Source organism: Musa acuminata, chromosome BXJ1-4, assembly GCF_036884655.1.
Source record: "Musa acuminata AAA Group cultivar baxijiao chromosome BXJ1-4, Cavendish_Baxijiao_AAA, whole genome shotgun sequence".
Classification (NCBI taxonomy): Eukaryota; Viridiplantae; Streptophyta; class Magnoliopsida; order Zingiberales; family Musaceae; genus Musa; species Musa acuminata.
In genome coordinates, this window is record NC_088330.1 from 39,901,655 (window position 1) to 39,921,001 (window position 19,347).

The 19,347-nt window shown below is 35.2% G+C and overlaps 1 protein-coding gene across 2 annotated transcripts; it reads left to right on the forward strand.

Annotated features, from left to right (window-relative positions):
* Positions 1-3,599: 3,599 nt before the first annotated feature.
* Positions 3,600-18,323, forward strand: LOC135667900 (poly [ADP-ribose] polymerase 1-like). Of its 2 annotated transcripts, XM_065178441.1 has the most exons (20): positions 3,600-3,819; positions 4,888-4,937; positions 5,133-5,313; positions 7,457-7,643; positions 7,822-8,125; positions 9,099-9,294; positions 9,368-9,529; positions 9,728-9,788; positions 9,928-9,991; positions 10,084-10,341; positions 12,214-12,451; positions 12,539-12,651; positions 12,732-12,808; positions 12,925-13,085; positions 15,146-15,337; positions 15,426-15,534; positions 16,275-16,357; positions 17,239-17,376; positions 17,535-17,717; positions 17,913-18,323. In XM_065178441.1, exons 1-20 carry the CDS (start codon positions 3,676-3,678, stop codon positions 17,958-17,960), a joined length of 2,949 nt encoding a protein of 982 aa, XP_065034513.1. In that variant the 5' UTR covers positions 3,600-3,675; the 3' UTR covers positions 17,961-18,323. The 2 variants fall into 2 exon arrangements, with proteins under 2 accessions (XP_065034513.1, XP_065034514.1); XM_065178442.1 differs by lacking the exon at positions 4,888-4,937 and having other exon boundaries at positions 3,655-3,819.
* The last annotated feature ends 1,024 nt before the right edge of the window (positions 18,324-19,347 follow it).

Here is a 19,347-nt window from a genome sequence, read left to right on the forward strand (position 1 = left end):
AAGAGTGTGTATATTTAAAAAGAAGGTGATGAAGAAATATATATCGCAAATTTCAAATTTATCCTTATATATATATATATATATATATATATATATATATATATATATATATATATATATATATATATATATATATATATATAATCATCGATACTTTTTTCTCCCTTAGTATAACTCAAATTATCATAAATAATATATTACTTTATTTAAATTATTAACTTTTTTATTTGAATAATATAATTAAGGAAATAATTAAAATTAATTTTTCTTAATCATATAGATAAGATAAATTTTATTATTTAATTAAATTATTAATTGATTTATTTTCTAATGAATGATGTAATTTTTAGAAAGTAAATAATTTAGAATTTATTTTTATATGTGAATTATAAGAAATAAATATTATAATTCTATTTTTATATATGAAAGTAAAATAAAAAAGAAACTAAAAATAAAAATTAAATTATTACATATGAGAATTGAGAAGAAGATTCTCGAATAAGAGAATCTTAGATATGATCCCCTATTATTTTCTTATCAATTTTTATTCATATTTTAATTTTTTATACTAAAATTTTTATTCATAATAATATATTAATTTTAAGATTTTATAATAATAATTATTATTAAATTATGATGTTAAAATGATTAATTAATTTAGTATTAGTGCTAATTCATTTAATATGATATATTTATGTTTTAATTTTATGATTTAATTAATTTTAAATTTAAAATCATGAATAAAAAAGAATGGATTTGAGATTAATTATTTTTATAATATCTTTAAAATATTTTTTTAAAATAATAAAATCTAATTTAATAAGAGGGGTCAAATTAGAGTTTGACTTAGACTTGAGTTGATTGATTAGCTTAGCTCATGTAGTCAAGTATAACACAACTCATCTTATTGCTAGTCATAAGTGTCCTACAAACTAATCACGTCAGTAATAATACGTATGACATGATACATACTCTTTTTATTTATTATTTATTTGATATTTTTTTTCACTTTATAATGTCTATTGTATGTATTGTGATATAAGAATTGATCGTGAGTAGATCACGATAATGAGATCAATTTATAATTAAATATAGATCATAAATAATCCCGATCATATGATGGAAATAATTGGTATCATAACTGCTCATGTAGGGACACTAAGGATATAGTGTAGATGCTCATTGGAGAAAAGTTCACTAATTAATCCGCCCAAGAAATGTTGGATGGTTGATGTACCTCATTGTCAAACAACGATTCTGTCATCCCAATGATATATCTGATTCTTAGACTTGAGACACCAATTATATCCTGTATGAGTACTTTAACTTTTTAATACCAGACTTATATGTATGAAAATTTCAGATCTAATATAACTAGTTATCGGGAGTGGCAGCCAATCTTACGAGGGAAATTAAGTATCGATAGAAGATCATTCACTCTCGGTGTTATGAGAGGAATATCCCATGTGTTTTTGTTTAAGCAAATCCCTAACTATGGTCATTCGGATTGAGAGAGAAATAGTTCTTCAAGAGAATCCGATTAGAGCGAGACTTGAGTAGAAACCGTATAGATCTAACAATACTATACCCATAATATGATCTTTGTGATATTCGATGAATGAGGGACCATAAATATATAATGACTAAGGACATACATGTTTAATAGATTGGATTCCTTTGTATCGTCTGAGGACTACGATATAGTGGTCTAGTACGTCCGTAGTCGATGAGTCGAGTGAATTATTATGGAGATAATAATTCATTGAGCTAGAATGAGTTCTGATAAGTATGACTCGTGACTAACTCAATATTGTGCCTAAAAGGTCATACACATATACTAGGTGTTACGATGATTAGAGGTTCAAATATGATATATTCGTTGGAACCCATATCTTATTAGATATTCAATAAGCCCTTGAATTATTAGATCTTATAGATGAGATCTAATAAGAGCCAATGAGAGATTATTGAATAGAGATCTACTAATCTAAGATGCTTGGATAGTTGGATGAAGATTTAATATCCGAAAGGGTATGATCCATTATGATTAAGTTGACAATGAGACTTTGTAAATATGAGAGAACCAAAGAGCTATAGACTAGATCCCTTTTGGCTGCCACCTTATATTCTCCTCCTCAGTTAGTAGTTCATGTTTAGGGCGTGTGGACAACAAAAAGGGTCGACCCCTTCTTGAGTGCATGGTGCGCATAGTGAGAAGATTTGAGCAGCGATTTAAGAAGCATCTTTTAGCCTTGTTATGTGGATCACCACTAGAGAGGAGGACACTTGACCTCCTTCATCATATCTCATGGATATGCAAGAGTTCAGGGATATACGATATCTCTAAGTAATACGTCTTTTTTATATATGTAATTTTTTTATAGTAGATTTTTATGCATCAATCTTCGCACGACGATGAAACCTTTTTTTGAAAATATAAAATTTTATTTTCTATTCTTCCACCGTATATATGATGTTACCCAAAGATTTCCCAACAATAGTTAGGTATTACATAATATATGTGGTCAAGCATAATCTTATATAACTACGTATAACTTAATCCATGTGGTTAGACATGACCTAGCGCATATGACCAGATATGACTTAGTATATATAGTTAGGCATAATCCAACTATGTAATCAAATATGGTCTAGCTCATATGGTCAGATACAATTCGATTTATGTGTTATGCATGACCCAACCCATATAGTCCGATACGACACAACTCATGTGATTAAATATAACTAAATTTATATGGTCATGTATGATCCAACCTATGTGTTTAGGTATAGCACAACCTATATAGTTAAGCATACCCTTAGCTAAACACAACCTAACTTGCAAGTCAAGGCATATCTTAGTTCAGTAGTAATGCTTAGCCTAACTCGTGGGCGAGACTCTGCCCAACCCATGAAACTAAGACTCTCAAGCTATGCGACTAGTGCTATACATATCGTCACCCCTTTGTTTAGTTCATTATATCTCAACCCAACTTATGACTTATCCCATGCTCAAGTAAGTTGATTTGGTATAAATTAATACTATTTGGTATAGACAAATTTTCTTTCACTTTATTAGTTTCAACTTCTAGTTAATTAAATTAGATAGATTTGATCAGTTTGTTCGAGATAATTCTAAATCAACTTGACTTAATTTAAATTAATCAAATCTAAATCACAAAAATGATTTCAAACTATATATATATATCAATTGATCAGTTGGTCTAACTAATGATTAATGATTCGATGAATTTGGTCGGATTGAAATGTTGGAGAGTAGAAGACCATTAAAATACACTCTTTATTACCATCTTCTTTACATGCAACGGAGTCTCTCTACTATTCCAAATAATTCAGTGGCAATTGATTAATAGATCTCACATCACGGTGTTAAGTAGTGAGCTCTGGAACGCCACGTGGACACGAATATTCGTGATGTACGTAGCGTACGTATAATGTGTGTTTAGCATAACAAAGGTGTTTAATGTGAACTACGCACGTGTGGGAGACCACTTCCCACCGACACGTGCCGCCGGTTCAGACGGCCTCTCCCGGATGAAAGAGGACATATCGGGGATTTCGCGCAATGAATGAAACAAACCCTCTGAGGAAGAGACACTTCGCAAACCCTTCGGTGCCTCGGCCCGTGACGAGCGCTGGATCGAATAGCCGGCGATGGCGAACCCCCCGAAGCCATGGAAGGCCGAGTACGCCAAGTCTGGGCGGTCGTCGTGCAAGACCTGCAAGAGCCCCATCGACAGGGACCAACTCCGCCTCGGCAAGACGGTCGCTGCCACCCAGTTCGATGGATACATGCCGGTAACGACGACCGCCCTGGCTTTTTTATGGGAGTTTTGGTCGTCATTACGGTTTCCTGCTGCGAAAAGTTGAATCTTTGCTAACCCTTGCTTGCAGTTTCTTGTTCTTGTTTGTTCTGCTTTCGCCTGTTTTCTCACCGGGAAAATTGTGTTTTTGTTGGATTTATGTATTTTCTGAAATATTTTTTTTATATAACGCTGTTTTTGGTCACTTTTCTTCAGGTCTTTTTGTTGCATTTTTCATTTTTTTCTTTTATGGAAAACTCATTAGCTTCTTTATGTCGTGCGTTATAGAAAAAAACCTTTGATCTTTGTGTCTTTTCTTATGATGATTTTGCAGTAGATACTTCTATATATTGCCTTTCACTTTCCTTATGGAGATCGTAGTCATTACTGCGACTTTACTTGAAGAGCGAGGGCTTGCTGGACTCTTTCTTCTAACTCAACACACACACACACACACACACACACAAAATGTAAAAAGGCTAGTGGAGTTAGCGCTTGATGCAAATATACCTGATGTTAATGGTGATTGTTGTCCATTTATCACGAGTTGTTTGGGTTCATACTAATGTGTTTTGAACTTCTAGACAGATACAATCGATTCCCGTTTGTACTCGAGATAAAAACTGTAAAACTACAATTTTCTGTGTTGATTATACATTTCAACTCAATTTCACTGTATGGTTTCAACTTGCATTGTTTATCTTGTCAATTATATGTATCGACACTATTCATTTTATACATCTATAAAATTTAGTTGAAGAAATGGAGACAACCTTTAATAGATCAAGGTTGACCACTGCTCCTGTGCTTAAACATCACAGTAACAGCTTTGTTTATTTGCTAGTATGTCAGTAATTCTGAATCTCGCTTTGCTACACTGGATGCATGATTGGTTGCTTTCATGATTGTAATTTGCAAATCGAGAATGACAATGAAATGTATGCATTCTGTGATTATGATAAGCTTTTAGTTGCCATTAAAGAAAAATTTTATCGAGCATCCACATGTATTTATGCTCATTACAGGCTTTCTTGAAACACTGACGGAGTTTTGTTTGGTTCAGATGTGGAATCATGCTGGTTGTATCTTCAAGAAACAAAACCAGATAAAATCGTATGTATTATGATTTTGATTTTTATTGGTCAACACATTATAATGCTTGGTTAATTATAAGTTAGCTCTTGATTTGTGATTTAATTGCCCTTGAATTCTGATTTTCCTCCAATGCATTTTATATTAGTATCATACTAGTTTGGCAATTCAGTTTATACTTCGGAATTGACTGTGGATCTTGATTACCATCACCAGCCTTGACGATGTCGAGGGTGTAGACTTGCTTCGATGGGAGGATCAGAAAGGCATAAGAAAGTATGTTGAGGATGGATCCTCAACTTCTACTACAGTTGCCAACAGTGAATGTGCCATTGAAGTTTCTCAAACATCTCGTGCTACTTGTAGGCATTGCAGCCAGAAGATTACAAAAGGAACGGTTGGTAATTTTGAATGAATTATTTAATTTTCATATTGCCTTTCGAGTTGCTTTCTTATAATAATATCGTATATCCAAGTTAGAAACAACATTCAAACTTTTGCTGCTGAGCATGCTTCGTACTATTTGTACAGTGGGACAAATTTGTTGTATATGATAGGAATGAATGCCTGGACTGTGCTTAAAGTAACCCGTGTCAAGAGTTCATCTTCCTTCGTGTATGTGCCTAATTGAATTTGTTTTACATCTCTATGGTCTGAAGTCACTTTTTGTCAATGGTTTCTCAAAGATGATCATTTGTGACATGTGGGCATATGCAATTTGCATATGTTCATTGCATAAGTGGGCCATTTATCTCATGTGATTTTTTTTTTAATTTGCAAAATAATGGGGTTTTCACAGTACATTGTTTTTAAAAGGCAGACTATAATACTGATTTTAGATCAGAATTATGCTGGTTCATAATGTTAATGCATGAAGGCCTTCCTTCAGTGATTTGGATAGGAAAAGAGGATGTTATGATGACCATGACAGTATAGGTCTTGGTTTAGGCAGTTCGTTTACCCGGGAAGAGCTAGGATGTCCTCTACTACAAGGATTTTCCTCTACTCCCAGGATTCTCAGTTCCCTCCACTTCTTGTGTACTTACTTTTGTTTCTCGGTCCTTGTACATTGCTGTAGAGCTGCCCGTTCCAGGTTGTCATTCTATCTATTTTTTCTCTTTTTTTTTATTATCCTTTCTTTTGTTCCTTAATTGTCGTCCCAGTTCATCCTTTTTTTTTCCTTATTTTGCCATCATGGTTCGTCAATTGGTTTCTGAGCCTTTTGATTTAGAACCCAATATGCTTATATAAAAGGTTTGAGTTGTGATTTCAAGCGAAATACAAGAAATTGATGAATTACATCTAGTGAGGGTGTTCCAAAAGGACAGAACAAAAATATTGCTATTGGGAATTGGGATGCGTGGAATTGTTATTGTAAAGTTTTGAGTTGGTATCTGTCAGAGCACTGCAAGCACAGACAAAAAGAGAGGCAATGACAAAGAAAGAGCTACTCGCTTTTTAAGGTAGAGTAGAACAACAGTGATTGTGGGAAAGAGCACAACAGAGGGCAGGCGAGCAGAGCAGGGCAACAGCGGTGAGGGCAGTCAGCGATGGTTGGGTGGTGGTAGTGGTGGATGAGTGGTTGTGACCGGAGGGTCGGCGAGGGTGGGGGATCTGTGGTGGCGGAGGGTGAGAAGAGGGAAAAATAAGTCATCCAGTTAGCGTCCACTACAACTCCACTGGTGAGCTTATTGACCGGTAAGTCTGGTTCTTATCACCTGTTACCAGACTGAACTGTTTGAAATTGCTTGGTCTGTGAACCGGTCAGCCATTAGATTGGTAAATTTCGGTCCATACAAGATAAAAGATGTACAAGCAGTCATGGGAGAGAAAAGGATAATGAATTGACAAATTTAAAGAAGAAATTGCCATAGTTGAATATCCTTGATGTGAGAGATGTGTATATGAATATAATTGTCGTTTGCATGGGAGTGACCTTCAAAATAGTTTCCTTTGAAGGACTGACAAATTTTTTTTCGGATAATAGTCAATAGCAAAATGCTTATTACAGTAACTACTTGACTGTATACCTCATGTTGTATTTTATTTGATGGCATCATTATCAGGACTTATTCTATATAAATAACATTTTAAACAACTTAAATTTTGCCTTCCTCTTTGATTTTTATTTAGTATATTGGTTTTTGATAGCAGCAATTGCCGGAAATTTTTACAATAATATACCCTTCTCAAACAAGAAGTCAATGCTGAACCAGTAAGTGGTGAAGGGCACAAAAATTAAATGAAACATTACGTGTGGGGGAAATGTTTGGATCTTGAAGAAGTTGAAGCAATCTGTTATCATCCTCATGCAACACAACTTCCACTTCAGTCTGTTTCTGAGAATAATTCTGAAATTAGTATCTTTGTTTATCATAAGATGCCATATTTTGGTTTTGAAAGAGTCATCTAAAGTTTATTCACTAAAGATGCATCTTTCTGCTTATCTGGCATGTCTCAGAATTTTAATCAGGTCCTATTTCTTTTTTCATTAAATTAAGATGGTCCCACAAGGATTTCCTTTGGTATTGTCATGGCAGGTTCGTGTTTCAACTAAGGCTGAAGGCCAAAGTGCCAGAGGTATATCATGGCACCATGTCAACTGTTTTAACACGATGTCTCCATCAACCAGTTTAGAAAAAATTTCAGGATGGGACAGCCTTTCCCCTCAAGATAAAGAATCTCTTTCTGCATTTTCAAGAAAAGATACATCTAAAAAGACAGAAGGTATTTGAGCTATCATCATTACCTTGCGATCTTCTTATGTTTTTGAAAAAAAAGTAGAAAAACAAGTTAAGCTATCATTACTAAGTCATCTTCCTTCATTTTGACAAAAAATCACTTATCTGTCCTTTTATTTTCACCACTTGTTTCTCATCATTAAATGATCTTTGAATTTTTTCAGATCAAGTAACTTCCAGAAGTGCAAAAAGGAAGGCAGTGGGGAGTGATGAGCAGAAAGCAAAAGTTTCTAAATCTGAAAAACGCAATTCGGCAGGTAAAACATCAACCAATGGAAGTAAAGATGAGCCTAATCATGGTGATTTTAGTACCATTGGATTGGAGAAGAAATTGGAAGAGCAGAGCAAGCTGTTGTGGGATATTAAAGATCAGCTTAAGATACATGTGACGACAGCAGAGCTAAGGGAGATGCTTGAAGCTAATGGACAAGATTCAACAGGATCAGAATATGATCTGCGAGACCGTTGGTTAGTTTTCATTAGTTTGTCAGCCATTTCTTCATATTTCGTTGGAAGTGTTTCTTGCTATGTTAGTGTTTTTAAATAAACATGGAATGCATCTGGGTTAATGTCAATATATTTTGAATATTTGTCTACTCTACTGAGTTAATTCATAATGTGATTAACTGCATTATCTTGGATGTTCAAATGATTTGCCTTTAGCTTTTAATCCATCTTGTTTTTTTAATCTTTTTGAATTACAGAATATAGGTCTCATGTGGTGTCATGACTGACATTGAAGTACAATGGTATCCCTAGATAGGCTCTGTATAACTGACAAAAAAGATAACATTTCAATTACGGTTATCTGACATGGTATCTTGGTCAAAAGGCACAGTGCTCTCAAGTCTATTTTTTTGCTCTTAGGAACAGGAACGATGATTAGTTTGGTTACATCTCGATTGTGTAAAACTCCTGATCCCTTCCATCCCTCATCGTCTCTTCCACAACTTGTTTTCCCCTCCCTCTTTTTGTCCCTTTCCCACAGCTTTCACTCCTCTCTCTCTCTCTGTCTCTCTCCTCCATTTCTCTTCTCTCTTGTTTCTCTCTTCCCTTCTTGCTCCCGCCTTCCAGACTGAAGTAGAGGACTGCCATGGGAGACATAGAACTGCTATTATAGCAGATTGTGGACACATTTCTTTCTCTCTTCCCAAAATAAACACACAAATACACTATTTTCATTGTCTTGCATGTTGCAATGGCAGGCTGCTGGCGGCATGTACACTCCTAGAGTTGAGGATTCGGCCTCTTCACTCATTCTGTCTCTCTCTCTCCTCATGGGTACAAATCCTGGCTGGAAATCTGCTATTGTTTTCTGCAGATTTTAGGTTTCTTATGCTATTGGCAGGGTTTCTGGTTCTATGGTCTGATAGAATAATTTTTTTTGTTAATTTCACTTCCGGTATGTAGTCCTGACGAACTTCATTCCTTTCTTGTAAAGTGCTGATGGGATGCTTTTTGGAGCGCTGGGTACTTGCCCAATTTGTTCTGGTTCTCTGTGTTACTCTGGTGGTCAGTATCGTTGTCATGGCTATTTGTCAGCTTGGAGCAAGTGTTCATACACAACAACTGAACCTGTGCGTCTTAAAGCGAAGTGGAAAATTCCAAAAGAAACAAGTAATGGATACCTAATAAAGGTATGCATATTTGATGCATAGTAAATCACAACCTTCTAGCTACTTATAACTCAAGTTTATTCTTCCTTTGCAGTGGTTTAAGTCTCAAAAGGCAAATAAACCTGGAAGGGTGCTTCCTCCTCCATCTACAAGTAAATCTTCAGGTAGACATGCAACTAATCTATCTCAGCCTTCTAATGATGAAAAGTTAGAAAACTTAAAAGTTGCTATTGCTGGTGGATCGGCTGAAGATTTTGTAAGTTCTTTCCTCATGTTTATGATTTTAGATCCTCTTGCTGAATCCTTCTTTTATAGAAAAAAAAAAAATATATATATATATATATATTTATTTATTTATTTATATTTATATTGTAAAAGTGGAGATTGTTCCAGCTTCATTAAATAATATTATACCTTATCAAAAATACTTTTGTTTTTGGTAATGAGTATTTAGGCAGATTTGAAGACAAAACTTGAGGCAGCTGGGGTAAAATTTCATATGAAGATTGCCAAAGGTTCTTTCTTTCTGCAGTTTGAACTGAATTACCCATGTCATCTCTTATCCTTTATAGTCGGTTACCTTTATTGATGTTCATAAAGTATATCTAAAACAAACAGTATATTGTCTTATTGGAACTTGTTTCATCTGTGCAGACACTAGTTGTTTGATATGGGTTGGCGAGGTGGTTAATGATGACTCTGAAATGAGAAAAGCTAGGTTAGCCGTGGATCTCTCTCTCTCTATTCATTTTAACCTTTATGGGGTATGATACAATCTGAAGTGCACAATGGTTGTTTACCACTTTGCAGGAGGATGAAATTGCCTATTGTTAGAGTAGACTACCTTCAGGAATGTATGAGAAAGCAGAAGAAGCTTCCCTTCGATTTATACAAAATTGAGAATTTTGCAGAAACATCTAGAAGTGGCACCATCACTGTGAGAGTGAAAGGTAGAAGTGCTGTGCATGAGGCTTCTGGTATGCAGGATACTGGTCACATTTTGGAGGATGGAAAAAGCATCTATAATACAACTTTGAATATGTCTGATCTTTCTACTGGTATAAACAGGTAATTTGTTTGTATAGACCTTGTTGTAGTTGGATCACCTACTACTTAGCTTGATTTTTCCCGAACAAGGCTTTTGCTATTTAAGTATCATGCAATGTGTGTGTGTGAGAGGTTGCTATACGCCAACATTACGAGCACCATATTGGGAGTAAGCATAATATACACCCCTTTGTTTAAAACATTAGAGCTGCATATGGTTCAGGTTGAGATCTTAAAGTGGTGCATCATATTTGTTTAGCCCATTAAAATTCTAATTTAAGCTGGTCAGAAGAGTTTAACCCAAATTACTTGGGATGATAAAACTAACCTAAAATTTGTCTCTCTTGTTCTTTTCTGTCTCAGATTAATTCAGTTAGCTAGATTAGCAACCAAACAAAGAGAAGGGGCAGAGCTAAATTTACCAAACACTACCTAAGCTGCAGTACTCCATATACATATGAAAAATAAACAGTAAAGCTAATGATTGAAGTAGAGCCACATGTCCAAATATTTTGACATTGTAAACTATTTTATGCATTCAACTCAATCAAAAATCATTTTCCTCGTCAATCTAAAGAATACTGCTAAGAGAGGAAAGGGAAGTGCATACAAGTGCTGAGAGGCAGCTTGCTAATACAGCCAAGAAAGCAAGTGGAGCTATTAAGTATTGGGAAACCATGAGATAAATGACGATATTCTATTTTCCACAGCTAAAGCCACATAAAATATGAGTATCAGATCTTAGATGTAGATCAACGCCCAGGGAGCAAGTGCTAAATTAATGCTTGCATTAAGAATATAGAGACTTTTTATCCCTATAATGTGTTGATACTTTGAAATGTTTGAGGGACATGGGCATTTATCGAATACTTTGGGGAAACAAATCGGAGACCTCAAAACGTGCTAGGATACATGTGTGACCAACACATGTTGAGTGATTATATAGGAAAATAGGATTTCTGAATCATCAACTTGTGACTTTTAAATGTGTTAAATATAGGTTTTTGGGTGTAGATGGGTTGGACTTTGGAGTATATGATTTTTTTGAATGGTTGACATCAAGGTTCCTATTTCGGGTACTAGATCCATGGCGTTCCATGGCTGGACCGGTATAGGTCCAGTCCCTTTCGGCAAACTGATGTGAGGAAGGAAGAGGAAGAAAAAGAAGGAAGAAGAGTAGAAGAACGAGAAGAGATGTACAATAGTAGCATTGGCTGGCGGAGGGTGCATGGGCAGCAATGGGAAGGAAACCCTCGCCAAGAGTCACGCCTCCTCATGAGCCCTAGAGCATCGGGCATTTAAAGAAAAAACAAAAACAGTTTTAAGTGGACCAGACCGCCTGGTTTGAAGTATTCTGCATTACAGTTGACAGTCATACTCCTAAATACTGGGCGAACCGGACTAGAAACCTTGGTTGATATAAAACATATATTACTACCATAGAGTATCTAATTCTAAGTGGTGCACACTAGCATATAATATGATAGTAATATATATGACTAGCCATATTGCGTCCTAGTTTTCAGAGATTTGTTGGTTTAGCATTTATTTTCTTCAGGTATTCTTGTCAACATTCCACTGTTTGTGTTCATATCCATGCATTTTAGCTTTATGCTAGCACCAATTTTCAAAGTATCTGGGAAGTTATTACTGAAGGGGAAGCTATTACATTCTTCAGTTCTTTATTTTGGCTTCATAGGATTTGCACAGATGATGAAATTGTAAGAGATATGTTTGTGATGTCAAAATCTGTTGATGGTTTTGCGTTGCGGGATTATTGTCATATGTATATCATAAAAGAGCCTGTGATATTCCTATAGTTCTTATGCTTTGCCTATTCTTGTACTTATTTTGCTTCTAAATGAACTCTTATTGTCTTTCCGGTGCTGGAAGTTATTACATCCTTCAGATTATCCAAGAAGATAAAGGATCGGGCTGTTATGTTTTTCGAAAGTGGGGACGAGTTGGTAATAATAAAATTGGAGGGACCAAATTAGATGGGATGTCAAAATCTGATGCTATTCAGGAATTTAAACGTTTATTTCTAGAAAAGACAGGAAATCCATGGGAAGCATGGGAGCAGAAGCGCAATTTCGAGAAGCAACCTGGTAGATTTTATCCACTCGATATTGTGCGTTGCTTATGGATGATTCTTTTTTACAAAGTTTTCTCTACATATCCTGTTTTATTCTTGATCTGTTAATCTTGCTTATAATAGGATTATGGCATCAAGCAAGTTCCAAAAAAGAAAGATCTGACCAACAAGAAAAGCCAACTTGCACCTCAGTTGATGGATTTAATGAAAATGCTTTTCAATGTTGAAACATACAGGTAATTGTTGCTCTTTTAATTTTTCAAATGTTTTTTATTTTGTCAGATGCCTAAGATGCTGTGTATATATTACCATTCAGGGCAGCTATGTTGGAGTTTGAGATAAATATGTCTGAAATGCCGCTTGGAAAGCTAACCAAGAAGAATATTCAAAAAGGTAAATATTTTTATGTGCTTCTGCAATATGACCCATACTGTTGTTTGGAAGTCCAGATATTCTTTCTAGAACAATGGTGTCGTTAAGGTAATATTAGAATTCTTTTTCCTTTGCAGGATTTGAAGCATTAACGGAGATACAAAATTTGGTTTGTAATTCTGACTATGATCCAGCTATCAAAGAGAGCTTGATCATTGATGCTAGCAACCGTTTTTTCACTCTTATCCCTTCCATACATCCTCATGTCATACGACATGAAGATGATGTCAAGGCAAAGGTAAGCCAGCAAGTTTAAATGCTATCATCAGCAATTGCAGTTTAGTAGCTTACCTTTATATATTTTTTGTATCTCTAGTCTCCATATTCAGCTGTAGACTTCATTAATAGGTGTAGAGCTATTGATCTGTTATTCATATTTGTCATAGATTGATAGAGACACCTGACTACTTGTGGCCTGGTATGAGGCATACACACCTATGCTGTACCCATAACTGGCCATTGTGAACCAGGATATATTTGTATAATTTTGATCTATAAGGTACAGATTTTATTTCTGGATCTACCATTCTGACCACGAAACTTAAAAATGCTATGTATGGATCATTATTTTGCCAATATAACTAGATTGTCCCACTGAAACCTGGCCTGGTCAATGAGCAGCTAGGGTTTAGGATAAGTTCCAGCTTGTGTCAACTTCCTTGGTCCCCGTGGGCATATAGTGAGAAAAGGAGAAGGGAAGAGATTGCAGGAGTACGAAGGGACTTGGATATCTAGGAAATGAAAAGGAATAAAGTGAAGACCAAGGAGGATGGGGAGTTGAAACTAAGTGAAGGTAGTGAAAATTGAACGTAATGGGAGTAAATAATCAGGTTGTTTGATGACTTAGAGCTTGAGATATATTGGGCAACCTAATTCATGTTGCCTTATAATTTACGTAACATTCTTACTATTCATTCTTAGCTCGAATAAAGACAACTTTATATAAAAAGGTCATAGTTATTTGCAAACGCCTACCCATGGTATGAACGATCAGAAGTTTTAGTTAAATCTTAGAATTCTTTTCTTTGTTCCTAATAGCCAATTATATTTTTACATTTTTTAAGATCTTTCTCATTTTATTGGTCTGTTGAGTTAATTTCACAATCTATCAATTTTGATTAATATCTATGTATCAGTGACTGTTGTAAATAGAACAAGATTCTGGAAAATCTTATGACTGATCTTTTCTCATTTCATCTACTTTTGTTTGTTGGCCTTGATTCTTTTATTTTACTGTTGAGTCAACCAATTATAATTTTTTTGTTGGGTTAACCTGAACCCAATCAAAGCTAAGCCTGTGTGGGTGCTTTTCTTTAATTGCTTGTGTGTTTTTCACTCAGTGAGATTTAAACCTTTCTTTGATAACAATATTTCATCATAGTGCAATAATATTCAATAGTAAAAGAGAGATACAAGTTATTTTACTTGGTATAACTGATCGATGACTAGACAAAATGAGTAATTTGTGGAAATTTTGAAAGTAATTTGTAGAAATTTCTGAATGAAAAATGAGTTGATGTCACACATTTGAGTCCTTTTGACTTGGGTTTTTTTCTTGATAGCAGTAATGCCTAATGGATTATGCCTATGGTATTGCAAGTCCTTTGTAGTGGGCATCTGAGACAGGCTATTAGCAGAAGAGGTGAAGCCAGGATTGGTTTGGGCCTGCTTATTACTAATTGGAAAGGGAAGACTATAATAGTTAAGATCACAAGAGAGTTATTTTTGTTAAGATAAAGATCAAAGATAGTACACAGACCATGAGAAATTAAGAAATCCAATAGCATCTCAAGATGTCTGCAATGTTGAATGTATAAATGTCACATATATTGTATAAAGTCATATACTATGAAGGTAGAATTTAATTAACAAACAATGTAGAAAAGAGGAACTGGAAGACCAACATCAACACAGTCCATACTTATCAAATCAGTACTTGGAGCACATTATTCATGAATTGAATTACTTTAGGATTTGGATTTGAGAAGAAAAGAGATTATTAAAATCTCCTCTTGTTGTCTGAACATAAACAGTGTTCCCTCCAACAATTTGTTCCCCCTCTTCTATAGGTTTTGTAAATTTGAACCATGAAAGTTCTACTGATCATAACAAGTAACCGGAAATTTTAGGTGAGGTTCCCACCTGAGAAAGTTAAGGTGATAATAGTTTTGTTCAATTTATTGAAACCTGTGGTCTTGCAATATCCTCTTTGAGTTATTTAAACTATGACTACAATACCAATTGGGAAAGTTTGATTAAAATATATTGTAGTGAAAAATGATATTTCTACACGTGTAGGTGAAAATGCTTGAAGCTCTTCAAGACATAGAAATAGCTTCCAGACTGGTTTGTTTTGATGGAGATGACGATGAGTCTCTTGATGACAAGTACAAGAAGCTTCGATGTGATATTACTCCTCTGCTTCATGATAGTGAAGATTACCAGCTAGTTGAGAAATACCTTCTTAATACACATGCTCCTACGCACAAGGTGTGTTGCTTTTCCCTCTAACTATTAGCTTTCCTCAGTTGTATGGAACTTTTACACTCTTCTTTGTGTTTCTTTTCCTTGATTCAAGGATTGGACCCTTGAACTTGAAGAAGTTTTTGCTCTTGAAAGAGAAGGAGAATTTGATAAGTTTGCACCACGCAGAGATACATTACAAAATAAGATGCTCCTGTGGCACGGTATGGTAAAGTTATTCAAGGTTATGTTTGCCCATATGCTTTAATATTATAGCTATTATCAACTTGTGAAACCTTGTTTAAATAAATATTGGATGATTCAATATATATCCTTGATGTTGGTTAAATGATACATTCATGACTTGTTTGAAATTATCTGAACAGAAATTTCCTCTCAATATATTTCAACAAGATAACCCCTGGGCATACCTTCATGTTGTTAAGTAACGACAACTATGTGTTCCATGTATGTTTGAGTAGATGTTCTGTGACAGGGATAGAGAGTTGGATCACACAGTACCTGATATTTGTCTTGGTTATGTTTTTTTTGCATACATCCTTTCTGTAACTTGACAGGTGTCTTAGGTGGTCTCCTGCATCCACTTCACAAATTTTACCATATGCATGCATGCATTAGTTACTTCATCACAGACAGGTGCTTATATTCTTTATTATAAGTTATATTTCAACTAATATGGTGACATGAAAAGTCAAACCTTTAGATGTGTGGCTTCATTATTCTACATTATGAAAACATTAAACAGGCTTCTTTAGAAACAAAATTATGATATATCCTATCCTAGATTATGAAAACATTAAAACATAATTTCATGGAAATTATCACTCTTCTTTGTCTCACATCTTCTTTTGTCTGCTTGATGTGTGTCACCTTTGGGTACTTGTTGATACTTGTGTTTATATGCATGCAACACTGCTTCATGAATATGTTTACTTGATGACAGGTTCAAGGTTGACAAACTTTGTGGGCATTCTCAGCCAAGGTTTGAGGATTGCACCTCCAGAAGCTCCAGCAACTGGTTACATGGTCTCTCTCTCTCTCTCTCTCTCTCTCTCTCTCTCTCTATATATATATATATATATATATATATATATATATATATCTGAATTTGTGTGTATATATAATACATCTCATCTGTGTGTGTTCATGCATGTGTGGCGCATGTGCTTGTGCAGATGTATGCATGTGCATGTTGTATATGCATGTGCTATCTCAGTGGTCATGAGGGGTCTGCAAGGTAGCAATATGCTGTACAGTTCAGAAAGCAAGTCAAACTTGAGCTTGGTTTCTGGGCTTGGTTCCAAGGTTGAGCAAAAGTTTCTACCAATTCCATTTGGAAGCCTGGCTCAGCTTGGAAACTGTGTTTTTTTTGTGAAAGAAGAAAATATTTATTCACACAAAAGCAAGGCTACAAAAAGCACCCTCCTCATCTGAGGATACAAGCTTACAAAACTCAAAATGAAAGCTGCCCTTCCACAAAAAAGGTGGACTTGGAAGTCCTGACAAAATTTGCTAACCAATTAGCTGGTCTATTCACTTCCCTATATATATGACTAAGTAATTGACTGAAATGTTGAAGCTAAATCATGTATGTCCCTGAAACTATGCTTATTCTAATTTGTTGCAACTCGAATCCAGTTAGGCTTCTATCCAATTCTGAACACCTTGCAAACAAATCAGTTGGAGCGAAAATGATTTTGTATTTGGCTTGGCAGTCTGTTCTGATTTGTTGTGTTGGATATACATGGGTGTTGTTATTCGTGTTTGTCTACTAATTATGTGTGTTTTTATTTTGTATAAACGTGTATGTGTATGTAACTGTTGAGCTAGCAAGCATGATAACATGTATTTGTTAGTGATGGTCATGTGCTGTTTATTAATATATTTTCTCCATTTTTTGGTGACAGTTTGGCAAGGGTATTTACTTTGCTGACCTAGTAAGTAAGAGTGCACAATATTGCTATGTGGACAAGAAAGACCCTGTAGGTCTGATGCTTCTTAGTGAGGTTGCTCTAGGAGAGATCTATGAGCTCAAGAAAGCTACGGTGATTGCTTTAACTCTTTCTGGCCACCATTTTCTCTGTTGTATAATTGCATAATTTGACAATCAACTTAATCTCAATCATACTGCATAAGTACTGATTGAGTGTGGTGCTAGCGTGTTTTGTTGTTGTATTAACAAGAAATGCACCCTTCTACATAGTACATGGATAAGCCACCGAAAGGAAAACTTTCAACCAAAGGATTGGGTAAGACTGTGCCTCTGGAGTCGGAGCATGTGAAGTGGAAGGACGAAGTCGTCGTGCCTTGTGGCAGGCCAGTTCCATCATCGGTTCGAGCATCAGAATTACTCTACAACGAGTATATTGTTTATGATACTGCTCAGGTTTGTTTTCATTTCTCTTCCCATTTCACATTATTAGACATCCTTTGTCTTCCATTATATATTGTAGCTGTTTACACTGAATCAAATAATCTTGTTATTGCAAACGAAGGTACCCAATAGCTTCTTATTTGAGTTCTCTTCTGGTGGATTGTGCACAAGTCCTTTGTTGAGAATTTGAATTTTGGTATTTGACAGGTCAAGATGCAGTTCTTGTTGAAAGTAAGGTTCCATCACAAGAGGTGAGGATGAAGAGGGTTCTATGCTTTGGGGATATGGATCAGCTTTTTGTTGGAGGATATTGGCCCCTTGTATTAGGTGCTTCATCTGTTGCAAGCATCAATATGTTGATACAATCAACACTTTTAGTTCCCTAAGCTCTATTTTGTAAATTGCGATTCAACGTTGACGCTAGTTTTGCAGCAGCTGGTTCCTCTTGGAAGTCCAGCATGCATCCCCAAGTTCCTATTTGTAAATTGGCCGTCGTATGTTAATATTCCACTCTTGCTGCCGCATATCCTGCACATACCAGCACTCTTGTAGTTGCTGATAAGCATAATTTTGAGATCATGCCTCCTACTTATGCTAGACAGTTTCTTTTTTGCCTTATATCGAACAGCATCAGACTTGGATGTTTCGGATAGGATGTTTTGGACTAGTCATTTGAACGCTGACTCATTTCATTTTGACACACTTCTTTATGTAATGCAAGGATTATTACTCGTGCTTCACAATTTTGTTATAGATGTCGAAAATTAGGTTTGTTGGCTTGTTTTGATGATGGATCGATCTGATAGTTCGGCTGTTCTGTTCAACGGCACATCTGATTTGATCGAATTAGTCATTTTGATATATATATCTTTGTTCAAAATGGATGGATAGTTGACGAGTTGATGACAACATTGCAGATGATTTCTTAATGATGTTTATAAAAATGAGCATCTCTCCTTTCGACATTGATGTTGCCAAGGCTTCATATTTCATCCGTATGTACCAATCGACTTTTATCGATTGGCATTTTGTTTTGATGTTTTATTTATTTTTGGTAATATCATCATACACTGTAAGTCATTATGCCGACGTCTTATAAGCTTAAATTCTTACATTCTATGATTTGCCGAATAAACTTTTACAGAACTAATAGTGACAATTAAGTGATGAATTCTGTTTCTTCACAAAATGAAAAGATACTTTGAAAAAAATTGATTTATTGACTAATTAACTCATAGTCTTTTTTAATTCAATCAATAAACTTAAACATAATATTCTTTTCTCTCTAATGTAGAAACAGTGGCCTGTTTGTCCTTTCCAAGAACTTAAGCTTCTACTTGCCTACCACAGCTGTCCTTGGATGCCTAAAATACTCCCACCAACCAAAAGAGTAAACATCTTGACTATTTTATTCTTATATCTATCTATCAATCAATCTTTCATCTTCCCCAATAGAAGTCAATTATTGAAAAGTTTGTCTCATAGTACTATCATTTGCAGTCAGGAAGTACCATATGCTAGCATGATTAGCTTGTGATGCTAAAATAAAAGAAGGGTTCATGATTGTTAATGTACTGTTTCTTCATAAAAACAACATATTAAACTTTGGAGTTGCATAGAGTAATTGGTTTGGAAGAATATT